This window comes from Gobius niger, assembly GCF_951799975.1.
Source record: "Gobius niger genome assembly, chromosome: 2".
NCBI classification, from domain to species: domain Eukaryota; kingdom Metazoa; phylum Chordata; class Actinopteri; order Gobiiformes; family Gobiidae; genus Gobius; species Gobius niger.
The window spans coordinates 36,415,328-36,436,157 of NC_136853.1; the positions used below are offsets into that span (position 1 = coordinate 36,415,328).

Below are 20,830 nucleotides of genomic sequence, written 5' to 3' on the forward strand. Positions count from 1 at the left end.
AGGTGTAAAAACAAAAGCCACAATCCATCTTCAATGATTAAAAATTATGTACATTATAAATAATTCAACATGACACCCATTGCCTTTTCCTAGTCCTGCACCCCAAACATTTGAGATATCATCATTATGGGTAAATAAGGGAAACAGAGACGTCGTCAAACAAAAAACAAAAACAAAGTGTGATGTTCTAGTTGGCTATACACAGAACAGGAAGGGTGATGTAGTATCCTATTAGAAGCAGTAGTAATAGCTGGTGGACTTCTAAAAGACTTCTATCCCAAGCGCAATATTGAGTTGTGTGTCGTTTTTTTTACACATCATAATATTTTTTGCACATTTTACTTTCAGAGCACTTTGCTGTGAATGTCAGTCCGTCGTAACTCCACCGAACGCATTGTGCACTGTAACCGCAAAGTCCGTGTACATAATTTGGCAAATATGTACTATATGTATGCGCTAACTGCCTTGCTGAGAGTCTGGTAGCTGTTGGGAGGGTACTGGGCTTATCTTGGGAGTGGATGAAGGCCAAGAGGCTGAATTGGAGGGCCCACTGCTGCTACAGACCGCTGTGGACAGTAAAACCAGGCTCTCCTCCGTGGACACCTCCTCCATGGTCATTGCTCCGTCCAGGCCCAGCTCGGCCCCTTTGTGGGAACAGTCCATACAAATGTAGTCCTCGTTTTCGGCCATTTCGCACGTGACGCCCACACACACTTGGTGGAACCACTCATCGCAGCCGCCGTCGCACTGCACCCAGTCCACCTGAAAGCACACGGCCATACAGAGGGTTTAGCTCAGGAAGTATTTATGTTGGTTAGAGTTTTTTCTGTGTAGTTAGGGTACTTGGAGTAGCTTTCTATTGCTGCTGCTCACTGCCTCACTCAGAAACACAAATATGCTCAGAGCTGCTGGAATACACCCTGGGAAATGTTTCTTTGGATGTCAAGAGGAAGGATTTCAAGTTTCCAGGCCACGGCACAAGGCAAGGTGGACTTTGTGGAGAACATCCTTTGTTGCTCTTATTTATGCACAGCATTTTACCAACGAATGCTTCGTAAAAACAAGGACTTATTGGGCAGCGGAAAAATAAGCAGTTTGTGTCAAACCTGGTGCAGTCCCAAGACACAACAGCGGCTTCCCCAACCTGCAATGGCGAGTAAAACCATAACACTACGGCGAAATGGATCCATTTGGGTAATGTGATGTGCATTGAGAGGCTAGAAGCTCCTGCAACTACTTCTCATAATATATATACACCTCACTTTGACACTTACATCACAAGTCTCATAAACAGCACGATCGCTAGCAAACTCTCCTCGTGTTTGTGTTTTGTCAGAGACAGGGCAGTGTGTGCTTTAATCGCCATCGTGTGCTTTCCTCATGTTTTACATTCATGGCGACTGGTTGTGTGACAGTTTTTTAATTTTCAAGTTGTCTTTGGTCAATATTGCCTCCTTCTATGTTTAAAGTGTTGAATAATGTTGTATGTGTGTAGTAGATAATCACAAAATTTCAATAGATTTTTTTAATTCCATAAAACTGTGCAGCAGTTTGTGCTACATGAAATGCATGAAAAGCACTTTATAAAGATTGGTTAATTGATTGAAATGAGGGAAATGTTGATCTTAAGGAAGTAATGAATATAATGCATAAAATGGCCATACCGCCTTTGCCGCCCGATCCCAATCTTGAAGATAAACAGGGAAGGGCCTGGTCAGTACTTGGATGGGAGACCGTTTGGGAACACCAGGAAGCCTGGGCGAATGTAGTGAGTGAGTGAGTGGTTGGTGGTGGTCGGAGGGGCCGATGGCACAATATGGTTGCCTCGCTTCCGTCAGTCTATCCGACGGCATCTGTGGCTACAACCATAGCTTACCAGTATGGAGTGAATGAATAACGCAATGTAAAGCGTCTTTGAGTGTCCAGAAAAGCGCTATATAAAACCGATGCATTATTATTATTACTAAATATTTTGTAAAGCTGACAAAATGTACGTGTTTTTGGACCATATTTTTGTATTTGATGAATCATTTTAAAGCACTTCGGGGGTAAAAGTAATATTGTTCAACCTGGTTTGTTCTCGCTCTACAGACTGTGGTAAATGGCACACACAGTTTTTGACTGTTGTAGGCAGTGACCTGCCGTCTTCATCAAAGTTGCTAGAGGATGTTTTCAAAAATGAGCAAAGTGAAATCACAAAGTTCCTGCACACAATGTGAAATGTAAGGCTTCTTAAAAAGGTATGGTATGGAAGTACACAATTAAAGACCATGTGAACAAAAGGGCCACATCAATTTTATGCAAATGTAAAAGGTGCATCAAGCAACTTTTTATGCAAAAAAGCAGTTGAAAATAAGTGCGTATTTGTCCTTTCAGTGGCCCAGCCGCTGTTGGGGTGGTTAGCGTGGTGCCTTTACTTTACGTTTCTGGTAGGTTTTCTGCTTGGAATTTATACATAACCATGAACAGTGAAAACCTACCAGAAGCCTTAAATAACAATAGGTTCTAGAGCGTTCTAGAGGCCACCGTGATGGAAAGTAAAGGTGGCATGCTAAGCACCCATACAGCCACAGGGTCACTGAAAGGTCAGTGAGGTCCCTCCCCCACGCTCCTCACTTCCCTCCACAAGCAGCTCTGATGATGGATTCAACAAGAAACGGAAATCTACTTAATCTTGTGTGCAACACACATTTATCATCAGCAGAATAACTAAGTTATCTAACAACTTGATATTAAAAAAAATGATACTTACACATGAATACATTAAATATTGAACTATATTTAATATTAAACATTTTGATACTTATAATACTTAAAGGGGAAATTTTCTGAGTTTCACCTGTACATTTATTTGCTGAACTGCAACATTCATGTAAGTCTGTGTTTTTTGGCATTCAGGGTTGATCAGGGCTAGCCGGCTGTAGCCGGTTTGAAAAGCAATATCTGATCAATAAAGTAAGTATAAAGTGCATTGGCCAAAAAGGCTTATAATAAAAAGTCTGGGGAACAAAAAGGAAAAAGGTTCCATTTAAAATTGAACCTAAGTCAGTGACTGACAAAGTGTTTTGTGGCAGGCCTAAATATGAAAATAAGCAGGAGGGAAGTACTTTTTCTCTCAGAGCTAACGGCGACTATCAAAAAACACCACAAAACTTAAACAACTATAAAGCATTTATACTAACTATTTTTTTAGGAGGCTCGTTCAAAATCTTGGTGCCATTTTAATTTTGATTTGGTGTTAGCTGTTCTTTGCTCCTGACGTGATCTTTTTTTTAACATGATACTGCCATGTAATCTTGAGCTATTTATTTTTTTAGCTGCTACAAAATAACGGCGACAGGAAGAGCAGCGCCTCCTGAGGAACCACTTGGAAGTCACGTGATGGCGATGCATACAGCCCATTTAAGATGACGTGTCCTTGCCATTACAGCCAGATTGCGGGGGGGTGAGAGAACAAGGTTCTCAACTAGTGGTGCAGGGTCAGAAGGCGGTTTTATTATTATTTTGTGTTGTTTTTATTCTCTCATGTCTCTGTCATAGAGTTACAGTATGGCTTGCAAAAATGGAACCTGTAAAATGCTCTTTAAGTAAAGTAAGGATAAACGAATCGAACATGAATGTTTATGAATATAAGATGTAAATAATGTGTATATATATGTATATATGATTTAATTTAAATAAAAAATAGCAATAAAAAAAATAAAAATAAACTCGGGAAAAAAAAAAAAAGGGTCAGAAGGCGGACATGTTGTTTGGGCCTATGAAGACATATCAACTGGCCTAAAAAATTGAGAAAAAAATAGTGTGATCTAAACACCAGTCAATGGCAAAGGAATAGCGTTGTGGTAGTTCTCACAAACTGTGGATCAATAAGATTTTGTATGCCATACATAGGAACACTTTTGTTTTGGTTACCAAAAGGCAATGTAAGGGGTACTTTTTAAATTAATTGTATGTTTATTATTAAGCTTATTGTATGTAGTTTTAATTGAATCCCCAATCAAATGTATGATATTTTAAGACATTACGATGTTGAGAAATGTTTTAAGCTTCAATCACAAATAATTAGGGCCCTGCTTATGTTTGTGTGATTTTCTGAGGTTAAACCCCAAACACATTTTTTTGTCTATATTTTGACAAGAAAATGCAAAAATTGTTGTGATGCAAACTAAACTACTTCTTCCTTTCTTGCAGTTTCTTAAGACCACACCTACAGCTGTGATTGGTTGACCGATGGAGGCAGAGAGGAACCAGACGAGCCAATAGTTAACTTTGTCACCTTTTTTCCGGAGTTATTCTCAAAATGAGAAGCATGGGACACTGCTGTTAATACGTTATGTGTAACTCTCTTTAAGGTGTTCCAGTGCTGTTCCTCAGTTATTGATATTCAATAAAGGTCCCTGTTCATTTTGACAAATGTTCAGTATTAACTTGGAAATGTTCCGTGTCATTCTTGAGACCAACTAGACTCTTCTGGATTTCTCCTTTATGGAAGGTCAAAGTTTGAAACAGCTGCGGTGACAAGATGATACATTTGGCTCAGTGCACTGTATGTCAGCTCAGCCTGTTCAACGTTTCCTTTTTCAGACATTTTTCAGAGATTTTCCACCAATCACTCACTCTCACACTACATTTACCCAGGCTTCCTGGTGTTTCTCTGCTTAGCCTCCCAATCTCCCATCCGAGTACCAACCAGGCCCGACTTCCAAGATCTGACGGGACTGGGGAAAGGCGGTAAAAAGCCACTTTTATTCCTTGAATAAGTGAACTTTGGGATATGTGTTTTATTGTGGATATGTTTGCCGTCTCAATCGCTGTTGTTCATTTTAAACTGGACTTTGTTTGGAATAGCCCGAGCTTGGATCATTGTATTACCCAGAACAGGAGCTTGTCCAGACTTTCAACCAACGAAGCAAGCGCATTCACACAAACTCCGGCCGGTGTCTGGAAAATGCAGCTTTGAAAACTGAAGAACTTCATTTTGAGGACACAGAGCTGAACAAGGAGATTCTAACAGTACGGTGCTATACTATGGTTAGGCTGTGACCAGAGTGGAAAAACGAAGTGATGTGTAATAATAATCATCACTGTGTAGCCTCTCAGTAGTACAGGACTTGTCCATCTTCAATGAAGGTTCTTGAGTCATCTTCAGTACTCTGTAGCTGAAGTGCAGAAGGGTCATACTAAACTCCTCCCAGTGGTCTATATCTGGGCTGCGAGCTAAGCTCAACTTTAATATCGCTGACGAAGCCTTTTGGACGAGAGGCGAAACGTTTAAACTTCAACTACAGAGTACAGAAGATAACTCTAGAACTGAGTCATGCTGCCGATCTGGGTTTGTGGCGAATCGGTCAAGGCAGACTTTTGACAAATTTAGCCCTCCCGCTTTGTCCCTCCAAAACATTTCAACGGTGAGAAATGAATGCTTTTTTAGCACCGAACCCACGTTACAGGTGCATGAGGGCATCCTGCTGCTCCCGCCCCGGTGCGCACCAAACATCGCAGACAGACGTAGAGGAAGACAGCGATATGGTTTGTCACCTGTCCGAGTTATTGTGCAGATGATTGGATTTGTGATTGTGGACCCACCCATATCGATTTTAGACCCGCTCCATCTATGATTAACTATAGGTGCATTGTTATTGAAAACATGGCACAATATTCGGTTTGACAGGACCAGACCAAAACTTGGTTCCTATTCTTATCATTACTTCTTATTAGTTAAGTATTAAATTGACAGTACAGAAATGCTCTGAACAGTACCTTATCTTTACATGGTCGCTGGCAGTTCTTGGCCGCACACACCGCGTTCTCATCATTGGAATCCTCTGCCCCGGACCAGTCGTACTTAGACGGGATGTCCAATATCTTCTTCCTCTTCTCAAAGCCCTCTCTGATAGCCTCTGCCTTGGCGGCTGCCTTCTCTTTCCTCTTCCTCTCCTTCTCCTCCTTGGCAAGTCTTTTGGCCAGTTGTTTCAGCTCTCTGTTCTTGTCCAGGTTTAGTTTGAGCTTCTTTTTTTTGGGTTTGCCTAATCCCAGCTCCAGACCAACCCGTTTGAGTTCTTTGGATTTTGGCGGCCGCATGTCTCCCAACCCAGCGGCGCCACCTGCAGCAGCCATCAGCATGTGGTGGTGCTCAGCTCGCTCCAACTTTCTCCTTTTCTTCTTCTCAGAGTCTTTTAATTTGATCTTCAGAGGTTTTTCCATTAAGGAGTCTTCGGGCTGTGGCAAAACAGACAAACCTTACAATTAATTATGGACCAATACTGATACTAATATTAGATACCGATGCCTATCCAGGAAAAATTACAGGATTGGGTATTGATTCCAAACATCCAATACTGAATACTGAGAGAATTGCATCCTTTGTTATGTTTAAATTATCGTTTCTAGCTTCTACTTCCTGATTCCATTAGTGTGTATTGGTGACTCCGACCCGGAGGCAGGGAAGTTGCAAGTTTCTGGCCAGACACCAGTGGGAGATGAAAGACCCCCCAATCATCCTATGAACACTTGTATTACCCCCAGAGGGACTAAGAAGACGATTTATGAAGGTAAACAAGTAACTTAGTTCTTGTTTAAGCTGTCATATGTACTTGGTAGTTTAAGAGCTTTTGCCTCTCATCTAGAAGCTTCTGCAGCATTATAATCATTGTGCTGCTGACGAAGTTTCTTGGATGAGAGGAGAAATGTCCAACACTTAGTTACAAACATGTTGAGAAATCACAAATCATTTATTTCCATTCGGTTGTATCTTATTAATAATAGGAGCATGATACTGCATTTTGTCGGATAGGTTTAAGACAGATACGTAGTCTAGTCTCCATTTGTGCTGTGTAACTTTGCCAATATGGCCCGCCGGCTGACTGTACCTCCATGACCTGTAGAAACCTCTCCTCTGAGGGCGGGTGCGTGGCCTGCAAGATCCTCCAGATGTGTTGGGTCTCGTCTAGAGACACCTCCAGCAGGTCTCCCAGCATCATCAGCTCCTCCAGCTGCGCTTTGGCCTGAGGGGACAGCTCCAGCACGGGTGGCTCCAGGCTGCGCGGGACCAGGGGTGACTTCCGAGGCTGCTTTCTTGGAGTGCTCAGATCTGTAACACAAAACAGAATAGCATACCGATGCCTCTCATCAAACAGAATAACATACCGATGCCTCTCATCAAAAACAAACCAAGACCAACAGCATACAGTATTTAATTTTCCAAGTTTTGAATGCTCAAAAAAAGGAGCTCAGCAGTCCCCATCCACCTTAATACCTGCATCAGCTTCCTAAGTAAATCTTCCATTCATTTCAGCCCTTAGACTTATATAAATATATATATATGCAACACTTTATAACAACTACACCTTATTTAGCCTTAATAAATGATGAATTAACACTGTTACCATGGTATACCTTGAAACGGGTTATCGTCCCATCTCTAATACACATAAATGAATATGACAAAACATTGTAACAACGTTATGGTTCGTAGTTACCATAACTGATCAGGTGTTAGAAAATGCAAGTGTACATGTGGTCGAGTATCAAAACATTTAATTAGCAACACATTAAATAAATGAATGAATAAATAAATCGGTGGTGTCTTACTCTGTACACACGACTTGGAAGCAGAGGAGTAAGCATGTTCAGCGCAGAAGGAGGGAGTTGTAGTTGGCCACATGTGACTGACTACTTCCTCTGATTTGACTGGGATCTCCTCATCACAGAACAGGTATGGTTTCACTTCCCCAGGGTCCTAAAAGCATTGACAAAGCAACAAAAAAAAAGATTATTAATTTAGCTAATTGAGCAATCTAAGATAAATTATAACAAACAGTAACAATATCCAGAGAGAAATAAATACAAAACTAAAACAGTCCTTAACTAGATACGGACCTTAACAGAATCTTAAAGGTCCTATATCATGCAAAATCGACTTTTTGGAGCTTTTAGCCATGTTGTTATGCTATTTCCTTATCAAAAACACCCCCAGAGTGGTTTGTGGCTTCATTCACGCAGCTCTCAGTAATCCTCCTGAATCCTGCTCTCTGAGCAGCTGCTCCGCCCTCTCCTCGTGAACGACTGAGTGTTCAGTTGTGTCGTAACAGCGGAACGGAAGTGCTCGAAGTCTGTAATGTAATGTCTTAATTCTATGCTTACGGCCTGATTTTAATTTGTAAAACAGCGTTTTCATTATTTCTGTCGTAAGAGAGAAACAAAGAGAAAAAAAAAATAAAAAAAATAAAAAAAGGCATGTCCTAGTGGGACAAGGCCTCGTGGAAGGCCCAGGACACGGTGGTGGGACTATGTCTCCGAGCTGGCCTGGTGTCGCCTCGGGGTCCCCCCAGAACGGCTGGAGGAGGTGTGTGTGGATCGGGAAGTTTGGGCATCTCTGCTGAGACTGCTGCCCCCGCGACCCGGCCCCGGATAAAGCGGAAGAAAATGGATGGATGGATGGAAAAAAATAAAATAAAAAGGATGTGCCCGAGGTGCTTCCAGGTCAGCTGAGGCCAAAACAAACACCCATGAGCGTCTGGACAGACGTCATGTTTTCGCTGCAGCTGTGAAGATGGAGCTCGTTGTCATCTATTCTGGACACACCTGTTCTTTATTCTTAACTAACGATAATGTCACGGAGAAAAAGAAGCGCGTTTGGCTACGGAATTTATTCAACCTTTTTCAGGAAGAGGCCACTCGTCTAGCTGTTTTTTTCTCCGGGATTCAGCGACAGCCAAAATATTGTTTTTCTGTGACTGTCGCTGATGGATGTTTGGTGAACCTTCGCCAGAATCAAAGTGGATTAACTTTTATAACCAACGCGAGTCCCATAATGTAAACAGCGATGGACCAGAGGGTGAGTCAATCCAAACGCGGGTTAGCATGTGTGTTAGCATATTAGCATGTGTGTTAGCCATTTGTGAAGCTGTGTTGCAGATGTCAACTCCGTATAACTGCATCGTGAAGTGACTTCACTTATTGCTGTTTATTTATATTACGGTAAAGTTGTATGCGCGGGGAGAGGGGGCGGAGTTAAATGGATCGAAGCGTTGTGTCTTCCGGGTTTGAAAAATACCTCCAGAAAACACTTATATTTATCACAAAAATGAGTGCTCCATAGTGGTAGAGGTACAATATATCATATAAATGCCTATACTTAACTTTGGAATGGCTAAAATAGCATGATATAGCTCCTTTAACCCAGTGCAAATTATCAGGCAAAAATAGAGAGTAATGTTGTGTCAATTTAGATTCACAGACCTTCATGTCATAACCGTAGGTCTCCCGGATGTCCTCATCTGAGTCAGTTTCCTCATCGTCGTAGTCCACAGACGGTCGAGGAGACGTGGCTCGGCTGAAACCAGACTGCTGGAAGGTCTGGATGTGTCCCTTAGAAAATAAAAACATGTATTCTTGTATTTGATGATGTATTAAGTTTTATCAATTGATCAACAGCTAAAATTTTGTTGTTGTTTATTAAATAGTAATTTATTATCATCATCCTCATCAAACTAATACAAACCCTCATCCTCAATACCTGCAGATCTGGGTTAGCAGCTGCTTTCTGCAACTCTGCATTAATAATCTTCTCAGTTTTCTCTCTTGCCGCTTGCTCTACCATGCGTTGGCTCAGCACAGACAGTTTTGCCAGGGCAGAAGACAACTCCTCTGTGGCTAAAGCCTGCCGAGCTCGATCCTATAAGACAGTAAGTCACTGTTAAAATGAAAACAATATTTACATTTGAAAGCAAAGCAATGTGCAAGCCTTTACCTGCCAGCTCATTGCTCTCTCGGTCAAACACTGCAGGGCCTCTCCCTCTGGCAGACGCACTGGTAACTTCTGTAATAAAACTAACAATGACAGTATGGTTTCCAGCCTCGGCCTCCGTGACCTTTGACACAGCGGACACAAGAATTTAGAGTCTTTGCCAGTGCTCTGCCAGCCCACTCCCAGTTTCTTCTGAGTCCCTGTTTTTGGCAGTGGGACACATGCCCCATGAAACCAGTCTTTGCACAGTTCACACTGCAGCATGAAGCCGCTGGCTGTCTTTCGGCACAGGCAGAACTTTACTTCCTCGATGCGGTCAGCCATAGCCATTTTGGCTAAATTAGCAGCACGTAGAGAATGGATGGCATCCACTTCTTGTTGCTCCTTGGCTTTAAAAGCTGCTACAACAGTGGAAGTGTCTCGAACCTCCTCAAGGCTCTCGTCCAGGTCACTCAATGACTCTGGGTCAAAACCTGCTCGCTCCTTTTCCATTAGCTCTTTGACACGTTTCCTTTTGCTTTTACTGTTGCCATAGACCCCAATATCCCCTCGTGGGCTGAGCACCTAAGAGAAAAGACAAATAATTAAGACGCAGAGCTTTTAATGTCAAAAACATTCCTCTGTGAACATAGCCATGATTTTACAGTAAGAAAATGCTTTTCTCTCATTAATACAAAGCATGTTGGGTTTAGACCATCATGAAACAGGTGGGTTTTACCTCATTATGATTTCCTGTTGCAAACAAAACGACAGCAAAGAACTTAAACCTACCTGAAGTAAAGTGTACGTGGAATTTTTCTTCAGGAAAGTTCGGGCAGTTCTGTCTCTCCATGCTCGTGCTGCAGCCACCTGTGACTCCACCTGGACCAGAGGGTCTAACCGGATTGGAATGGACCGCCCGCGGGCCAGCAGGCTCTCCAGTTGCTCTATGTAAGCATAGCTACTTCCACTCTGTATGAAACAAGTGTTAATCTTCTAAACCAATCAAACAGTGTGCACAGGAATACAACGACACCGATCAGTTACCTGAATAGCATCCACTTTGCAGGTCCAATCCTTAGCTTTCTGTAAGGCCTCTTGTAAGGCTAAAATATTGGGCAGATATGCAGGGATATTTCTGGATTCAAGCACAATGCTCTCCAGTGTCTCCATACTGTGACGAGGTCTAAACCAGAACCAGTTGAGTTTAGTTTACCACTTTGAATACAGTCCAAAAGGCAGATTGGTGTTAATTGATTATGATTATTACCTGGCCTGTAGACAAGCTCTGGCCTTGTCCTCCCACCGCTCTGACACAGTGAGGATCTCCTGAAGTTCAGCCATTGCCTTCTCTACAGCATGATGAGGAGCAAGTCCAACACCGGAGTCTATCAACCGCTTCATCAGCTCCAATGTGACACTGTATGGTTCGGCCAGTGTCACTCGAACCTGGAATGTATTGAAAGAAAATGACACAAATGTCACACACACAAAAAAAAGTAATTAATGCCACTTAAGCGCGTCTTGTCTGAACGGGAAATCTCACTTCGTCGAGCCAGCGCGCCTGCTGTAGCTCCTGTTTGAGACGTGGAAGTTCAGGAAGCTCTACGTCCAGACCGCTGCCCAGGTCCAACAGTGACTGCAGCTTAGAGGAGTCGGGCATCTCGTCTGACAGTGCCACCTGGGCACGCTCGTGGAAGTCCTCCACATTCTCCAGCAACTCCTGAAACAAATATTTGAAACATCATGAAAATCAATACTGTACAATGTGTGAAAGGCTGGGTGGCCGAGGAGAGTCTTACCTTGACTTGTCTGGTCTGGCTAATGACACAGGGCAACTTGTAAAGCTGATCCACAAATGCTTTAAGTTCATCTACGGTCAACTTTGTGCGGTTTCGGCTGCTTTCTGAACGCAAGCGACTGCTGTAAACATACACAAATACATACATTGAAATTGCAGAACACTAGAGCTCCATTGTAAAATTTTAACAAAACATATAACACAATTAACAATGTAATGGAAGTAATGAATCTTAATGAGATGGACGTAGAATAGGTTAAATGGAATACATATTTGCACTTCTTGGTTCAATAGAGCCCCATAACATACAGTAGAAAGGGCTTTTTCTCATGTGTCCAACAAATTCGTAGTCATAATATATCACTTTGTAATTGTCTTGGGGCTGCAAGAGAGCCACTGTAGAGCAAAGTAAGTCTCTCTAGCCCATTCCTGTGTAGAGATATGGATTTTTAAAGGTACACTGCGTAACATTTTGGACTATACTGTTGTCATCAGTACAAAACATCCTATAATGACCAGCTCAACACAGAAAATGCTATTACTGCAGTGGGTAATCAAAGAATATATTTGGACCTAACCTATTTCAATCTAACTTGCTGACTTTAGTCGACATCTCCATGGCAACGAGCTGTAGACGTACCCACTCCAGGTAAAGTTCCAGTCAGGAGAGCAGAGCCGCTCACAGCAAAAGTTCATGTTTGTTTGTACATTTATGAGGTGTTTTTCAATGATGAAAATATCTGTCATAAAATAAATGCTTGTATTTCAATTTTATTTTTGGATTCAAATTCTACGCAGTGTGGCTTTAAAGAAATAGCCAGAATGCTCTCTCCAGCCACTAGAAGGCAGTCTACATTTAAAAAAGAAAGAGTTCCACACGTGTCCAACAGAGGGCACTGACATGACTAGAGATCAGAATATGAACAGCATATTATAGCCATGTGGTAAATGGTCAGTCTGCTCCAGGGCGGCTGTGACTACAATAGTAACTTACCACTGAGTGTGGAGTGAATGAATAATAACTATATGTAGCACTTTGAGAAACGTGTGACACAGGCTGATAAAGCACAATAAGAGTAAGCTGTTGTTATTTAGTTCGACGCCCCTGGGCTATTACAACATAAATGTCCACTGACCTGTGCCTCTGCTTTCGACCGAGCAGCAGCTGAGCGACAGAAGAGCAGGTCTCGGCCTCTTTCACCATCTCTCTCAGGCGACGAAAAAGTGCGTTCTCTGGATACTTCCTGTCCTCACCATCCTCCAGCAAAACTTTCAGCTCAATGAGATCTAAACAGAGTTAAACCAAATAATAAAAAAGTCACCAGTATAAATGTATGCTTTTAATTGTGTGCTAAGTGTTAAATAATATGAGATATAAAATAATACAAAAAAGTAATACTACCTTTCTTGTTCTTCTGGTCTGCTCCTAAAGCCTCACTGACTCTCTTGGCCCATGTGTCGTAGGATTGAGCTCGCATTTTGACCCCATAGAGCATGTTGGGAAACTCCTCCAGGTCATAGCGATATCTGAAATATAACAGCGACAAAAAAAATCTGTCAGCTGAAGAGTGGACGATTGGAGGGCGTTCACAATAATTTCCTTGACCTGAGACATTTGCTGCCCATTGCACAGTCGCATAGCTCATCCACGTGGTGCAGACAGACCAACCGATCAGGACTGCAAGAGCAGGTCAGTGCAGACAGGAAGCAGGTGGTTTTGCATTTGTGGCACTGGCGCTCATCATCAGGAAGAAGTTCAAAAACTTCCTGTTCTGAAGACAGCACCCCCTGTTGAGAGAGAACATGAACAGTAGCGTAGAAAGGTCAGTTCTTCATGCCACATTTCAGTTATTTTATATATACATACAGTATTTGCAAAATGACGCAAACCTTTTCCTGCACAGCCTGTCGAAGTTGAGTCTCGTCTTTCATCATCTCCCCCAATTCTTTAAAAACAGCTGCAGCCAGTTCAACATCTAGGCTCTCTGGATCGGCCGCCATCTTGCACAGAAGCTCCTCATGCGAGAAGACACAATAACGGTGGAGGCGTCTGTAGTGAGCCACACACTGACGACCCAGGGGCAACTAAGGAAAAACAAAACAAAACATTGTTTACAAAGAGATGTAAATATATATTGTTTGCATTCAATATTTATTTTTACCCAATCGGCTGTGCAAAAGTTCACTGCCTCTGCAAAGTTATAGCCTTGGTTGAAACCACTGTGGTATGCCCTGGGAAACGTCACCACAAACTCCCCAGCACACTGATTGGTCCGATAAACCTATAGAAATGAGTATAAACATGGCATTGTTGCATGATATGAGGAAGGAAAATGTGATATTTGACAACTATATTGAATATTGCAATGACAATATTAATGCAATATGTTACTAAGCTAATTCAATTCTGCATGCTTCATTAAAAAAAAAAAAAAAACACAAATTCAGAGCCAAAACAAGGACTCCGTGTTTGCATTTTAATTTATGAAATACATTTTCAGAATTACTGAAATAGCTAACATATTTGCAAAAGTTGTCTCATGATCAGATCACTTTATATTAGAAGCTGAATTGGTGTATCTCTAACTAAAACGTTTATGCATTTTTAAGTTATCATAAACAGTGATTTAAGGCTTTGTTGGAAAAGCATGTGTGAATCAGATTGAAGACCTCAGTATTTTTGTGATATATCTTGACCTTGTTGCAAAATGGATACTGCGTCAGATAATAATTCAATAATTTGGCTGTATATTGTAGTATGTTTACAGCACGTCTCTCCATAATACATACAGGGACACCGTGCTCCATGAGGACATTTGGATTCATGATGGTGACCAGCTGATGCAGTAGGTCCGGCTGAGAGTCAAACAGCTCTGGAGCAAGTTTCTTCATCACGGCCTCCAGCTCCTCTGCGGCTGAGGCAGGAACTCCATACCAGGTCTTTGGCTCACCCCTGGCAAACAGAGATTGTTTTATCCAGGTCAGCATTTTAATGGCAGCTTCAGAGGTTTACTGTATATTACAGTGTTTTATTGTGCAGTTCTCACCAGTGAAGAAAGTTGATGGAGTAACTCCAGTGGTCCTCAATGTGCCAGCAGAATGAGGAGAAACACATGCCCACGTAAAGCCAGGGCACCTTCATGCCAGAGATGTCTACATTGATGTGTGCCAAGACTGACTGCTCCAATACAGGCATATTGTTTAGGTTCCAGCCAGAGTTGGCATAGTCCTAAAGCATAAAGCAAGATGCTTTTACTTTAATTATGAGACAAAGCACATTCAAACTTGTGCCTCTGGGTGTCGCAACCCAATACAGACCTCTTCATCTCCTAGTAACCTTCTCTTCCCATCCCTAATTGGAAATCCACTCCCCACATCTTTTGAGCTTATGTCAGCTCCATACTCTACAATGGCATCCTCCTCAATGCTGCTGACAAGGCGCCAAAACTCTTTCTCCACCAGCTCTGTGGGAACCATCTGACCACAGATAAATTTGTATTACAAATCTGTTCTAGGAGTGCACATACCAAAACTCATGGCCACAGTGACTGTAGTGCACAAAAAGAAAAGCTGGGGAGGGCAGGTTACTCACATGAACCGGCATGTTGAAATAGTCTGACTTGAATTGATCAGCCATCTCTCCGAAGCTTTGCAGAGTGTACTCCCTCACGGCCTGCTCAAAACCAAATGCCTCCCTGGGCTTACTGCACTCCTGTTCACAATGACCAAACAAAACTTTCAAACATTTTGCTATCTTCATTTTATCAGTCCAGTTGTTTTTAATCTTTAAAAGACTGAATAATAATAACCTGGGTGTCTGAGATTTTACATAGTTAAACCTTTTATCATGTTAATCGTTTAGCTTGTACCTCTGCAACACACTTTGGGCACCTCCAGTCTCCCTTTGGTATGTCTTGCAGGGGCGGTATGAGGCAGAAGGTGTGGTAGCTATCGTCACAGCCATCACACAACAGGAGCCGGTCTTCTTCATCACCGCGCCCACACACAAGGCAGAGGTACAGGTCGATCTGAGAAAGAATTTGCTCAAATAATTGTCTCATAGCAGCGTGATCATCTTGGAAGTATAAACAAGCATCTACTTACAAAGTTGACCTCAAGGGTTTCTTTGCGCGGTCTCATTTTAATGGCAAACGCCTGGGCTTTAAGGTGCCGTTGCCTTTTGCTGTAACTGTCATCTAAAACATCACAGGCATGGTCATCTTTTTCATCAATCAAAGGCAGCAAAGGGTTCAGTTGTAAGTGTGTCTTACCAGCGGATAAAATTTCCAAGCCGACCATCTTGGGACTTGTGCCAAAAAGCTTTATACCTTTTGGATCCTTGTTTTCTCTCTAAGAAAACAACAGCATAGAGTTGATTTAAACATAATGACAAGTTCAGTATACATAACACCAATTATTTTATGAACCAAGGGGCCTTTACCTCAGATTTCAGACGCCCGGAACGTCTCTCAGTTGGAAGCCTTTCTTTGGTCTGTGCTGTGTCGCCGTCATCCTTCTCCTTGTCCTCGTCTTCATCGGGCTCCTCTTCATCCACAGCCTCCTCTCCAACCCCTTCATCCACCTCCTCGCACTCATCTCCTTCCTCATACAACCGCTGGATGCCCTAGTTATAGTGTTGACATTTTGAATTAACTGTCGGATGTTTTGTGGTATGTGTGTACGTGTTTACAGTGTCAATTTTGTTTGCTGTAAATAGTCTTTTTTTTTGTATGAATGGCTTACGGTTAAAGTGGCTCCAGACTGAAAAAGCTCATAGGGATAAAGGATTCTCTCATAATGGGAACGCAGCAAAGACCCAGTGCCCTTCCCTGGTGGAAACCCCATCCGGCTGGAAACTTTGGACCACAGTTTCTCTTTACAAATGGTCTCAAAACCACCTTCAGATGACACAATCTATAAAAGCAATGGAGTTAGTGTGATTTTCCAGTACCGTATTTTCCAGACTGTAAGTCGCTCCGAACCGGTGTATAAGTCGCACCAGCCAATAAAATGCATAATGAAGAAGGAAAAAACCATATAAGTCGCATCACCCTTGGCAACTACCTGGGAGGCGTAACTGTACCGTTGACAAGCCTCTCCCGGCAGCAAGTTGTTCAAGCTCCCATTTGTGAACTTGATCCTGTGGCCATAGAGTTTTTAGCTGCAATTAACTTCTTTATTTTCTTCATTGCAGGAAGAAAAACCTTCGCTTTTCGCTAGTCCCTCACAAGTTTCTTGCTCACTCCAAACGTAACCGTTTTTAAAATTTCAAAACCAAGCGTGAAATTATTCATTTTTGATATATAAGTTGCACCTGAGTAGAAGTTGCACCTCCGGCCAAACTATGAAAAAAAGTGCGACTTATAGTCCGGAAAATACAGTTGTAGTTTCTTTGTAGTGATAGTGATAATGCATAATTTATGTTAACTTGTCTCTCTCTACCTTGCTTAGTTGATACAGGTCCAGAATTTTTCTCTCCACATGAGGAAATCGAATCTTGGATCCTTGTAACTCCCAGAACTTTGCGATTTGATCCAAAAAGTTCAGCTTTACACGAGTGAGGGCCTGAACAAAAAAAGCGAGTGAAAGTTAGAAGAGCAGCAGAAACAGAACTGCTTTTTTAATCATGCATTTCAGATACCTTAAATCTTTTATTTCTACTCGGATTTTGACTTAAAAGTTATTTTGACTAAAAAATAACAGGGTAGAAGGATAGTAGTTTCATATTGACAACTGTGGTCCTATGAACAACAAATGACAACTTTTAAAATACACTACAGGGCAAAAATTATGTAATGGAATGAAATGGATGCTTATAGCGTTTTTCACATGACACAAGTCACCCACAGCTCTTGATTTTATGATACAGAAAACAAAGGGTCTTTAAAACAGGCAAAAACCAACAATACACAAACATATATTTATATTATTATTACAACATATACAAAAACATATGTTTAATTCTTAGACTTTTAAATGGTTAGCCCCTCCACCATTAATGGATGTTGCATCAAAAATAAGCAACACATGAGTAAATACCAGAGCATTGACCAGAGGAAACTGTAATGTGCAACGACGCAGAACTAAACACAATCTAAGCACAATCAAGGAACTCACTGCCTGCTCACATCAGGAACCGTGACAATTACCACACCTTTAAAAAGGTCCTACAAAACTGGTTTAAAACAACACAATCGTGAACTCACAGGTACATTATCAATGGAACATCTTGGGCGTGTTATCTCACCTGTGACTGTCCTTAAGTGACTGTAACTTGTTCTATTTACTAGGTCTGTATTTCTCTTCTCAGTTAATGTTTCTTAACCTGTCTTAGGACAACGGATTTAGCTATTATGCAATTTCTGGTACATTTACATTGAGGCTTTCTGCTGACGTGTTGATTAATGTGCACTGTCTTAATTAAAATAAATACATAAATATATAATACCTAAAATGCAACTCACCTCAAGCTCATTAAGTCTCTGAACTCTTGGAGTGAAGCGGAAGTTGCGCACATCACAAGCGAAAGGAGGATGCCAGTCCTGTTTGACAAAACAAAAAGAGTTAAAGACATTTGTGAAACTTAGCTAGTGGACTGATCAGGGGTGTAATAATATAACGATATTAGGATATTTTTCAGCACAAAACGAAATCAATACTTTTAATGACGTCATGCATATTAATGAGGCCGCAGTGCTCTACTGCTTTCACAATCAATACAGGCCAATAAATAATCGTCAAGAATTCAGTCAGAAAAGTAAAGGGCAGCACAAAAGACGTTGGACACTACACTTTCACACAAATATATTACTATTAAAAAATGATTTTATTATCACGGATAAGATTAACTTCTGGTTAATTTATTCCTTTTGGAAACAGGAGTGTGGTCTCTTGTTTATGAAATGCAAATGAAATTATCTGCCACTGACAGATCAATTGGCCAATAATAAGTCATGTATCATTTATTTACTTTTTTTTTTCTTAAAGAGGAACAATGCACATGAAAACCGATATATAAAAAAGGTTAAAAATCACATGTTTGTTTAAAAACCTTGATTTTTTTGTGTGTGCAATATCTATTATCGCAGTATCACTGTATCGTCAGGTCATGTATCACGTTATCATGAGCCATGTATCGTGTATCATATTGAATCATGAGGTACCCAGAGATTCCCACCCCTAGCACTGACAGTAGAAATAAAGTTAGTTGTGGGGGAAAAGTGCAGTAAATCAGATAATTTTACATTTGCGCACTCAAAATGCTATACAAGGAACATTTTATAAAATACTTCTCGGTAGTTCTAGTGAGAGCAGGGATTGAATACCAGGCTTAGTAGGCAAATATGAGCTACTGCTCCCCTTGTAGAATTGAAAAGCAAGAAAAGTCAGAAGTCAGGACTCTAGAGAGTGAACTTATTTGGTTGCATATGCAAGAACAATGGGTCTTCTTCACAGCACTTCACAGACAAAAATCTGAGTGAGATATAGAGATATTTTATTTATTTTTTAAACAGTACTTTTGCAACTGTTATATGATACAGAAAAATAATTGAGAGAAAGAAAAGCTAGATATTAAAAGTATTATTCAAGTATTGACATTTAACCTGTTTTAAAAATGTTTTCGGACATTTATAAAGTGCTGCACCAAGTTGATGATGTGCTGCACCTAAATGGAAAATGTAGACACACTGGTGCAGCCAATCCAATATATTAGTATGGAGCCCTATAAATGTAAGCTGATGATTTACTGGTCACTCTTTACATTACGGCGCAGTAATAACATCAAGCTGGAAATGGTATAGCACTAGGGGTACAAAGGGATAATGTTGCTAACACTGTTTTGCTATTATAACCAAGACTGGTGATATACAGTCTTGATTCTGAGTTAAGACTGGGGTTAGGTCCTGATGATTAAAGGAATAGGCCACCGTTTTTACATACTGAGATATGCTCTTACCTCACTTTAGCCGAGTTAATATATATATATATATATATATATATGATACGAGGAGTAAAACGTCCGCGCAGTAACTCCTAAAGGTTATTGACGGAAGTGAGCGGGGGGAGTCTTTAGGAGTTACTGCGCGGACGTTTTGCTCCTCGTATCATTACGCCTCACAATATAGTCCCCCTTTTTATTTGCTTATAAAATCGACACGTTACATTTCTGTGTAAATATACTTCGCATGAAAACACTTCACGTAACTTTATTTAAATAGGGAACACGTGGAAGAGCTTGGTAGCTTCTATCGTGAGCTTTTTTGGAGCTATGTGACATGTGGGAGAGGCTGCGTATGTGCTCCGTTTGCCTGACAGAGCGCACGGACAAAGACCAGACGGGGATATATTAACTCGGCTAAAGTGAGGTAAGAGCATATCTCAGTATGAAGAAACGGTGGCCTATTCCTTTAAAGGAACAGGCCACCGTTTCTTCATACTGAGATATGTTCTTGCGACCATGCACTTCCACCAGACGGGTACGTATCAACTCGTCTAAGCTCAGGTAAGAACATAAGCATATCACCATGAAATAAATTAGAAATAAATAAGTGTGTGTTCTGATTCCTATTACCATATTACAATCGTATGTAACATGCCACTTTTTAACCATTACCACACAAAATAAAACTTTATCAGCACATTTTGTAACTGCCAGCACCTTACTGTGAGTTATGAGATTAATAATGCCCTCTCCTATTCTCGCCATCACTAACACCTTTCAGAGCCTAAATGTGGTGAGTGCAGTTGGGTTTGCGTTACCTCTGGAGGCCGTATCTTGCAGATTCCAGTTTTCTCAGCAATCGGTCTGATCTTATTGATAAACCCCAACGGATCAGAAAATTCCTCCCAACTGGGCTCAAAAACCGGACACTCAGGGGGCGGCACAAACTCAGTAAAATCCGACATGATAGAGAGATGCACTGATGTTCTTTATCTTCAATAGGTTCTTTAAAAGTTCATGATTATTTTCAGACGGTTTTGTATTGTTATCTATTGTTACTCACAGCAGATACAGCATCAAGATGTATGGATATATCGTAAATTCCCGATTGGAGAACCTCAACACCACTCCCCTATATCCATGTCGTCTGGGACTGTGATTTTCTTATGGCTCTATCTAATGCTAATTAAAAGCACAGGAAAGTCTCAAGTTATCAAAGTCGACAAAAAACAATTCAAACAAGCTCTTTTTGACCGCGTCAGTTGTAGCATTGTGGAACATCACAGACATAGAGCCAAGATGATGTATCAAAACACAACAAAGTCAGCTAAGGAAGTCGCCTTGGTGATCATGTATC

The 20,830-nt window shown here is 41.2% G+C and overlaps 1 protein-coding gene across 1 annotated transcript; it reads right to left on the bottom strand.

The window, feature by feature from the left end:
• Positions 1 to 170: 170 nt before the first annotated feature.
• Positions 171 to 20,520, bottom strand: kdm5a (lysine demethylase 5A). Its single transcript, XM_079552370.1, has 29 exons — positions 20,292 to 20,520; positions 17,996 to 18,073; positions 16,974 to 17,096; positions 16,275 to 16,445; positions 15,973 to 16,155; positions 15,803 to 15,881; positions 15,636 to 15,727; positions 15,401 to 15,559; positions 15,124 to 15,243; positions 14,850 to 15,008; positions 14,579 to 14,760; positions 14,322 to 14,484; positions 13,694 to 13,813; positions 13,422 to 13,616; positions 13,138 to 13,319; positions 12,934 to 13,058; positions 12,668 to 12,818; positions 11,533 to 11,653; positions 11,277 to 11,453; positions 11,001 to 11,179; positions 10,778 to 10,916; positions 10,523 to 10,702; positions 9,755 to 10,315; positions 9,521 to 9,679; positions 9,244 to 9,372; positions 7,594 to 7,741; positions 6,873 to 7,093; positions 5,764 to 6,222; positions 171 to 762 (listed from the first exon to the last, which is right to left on the bottom strand). Exons 1-29 carry the CDS (start codon positions 20,436 to 20,438, stop codon positions 457 to 459), a joined length of 5,208 nt encoding a protein of 1,735 aa, XP_079408496.1. The 5' UTR covers positions 20,439 to 20,520; the 3' UTR covers positions 171 to 456.
• Between the last annotated feature and the right edge of the window lie 310 nt (positions 20,521 to 20,830).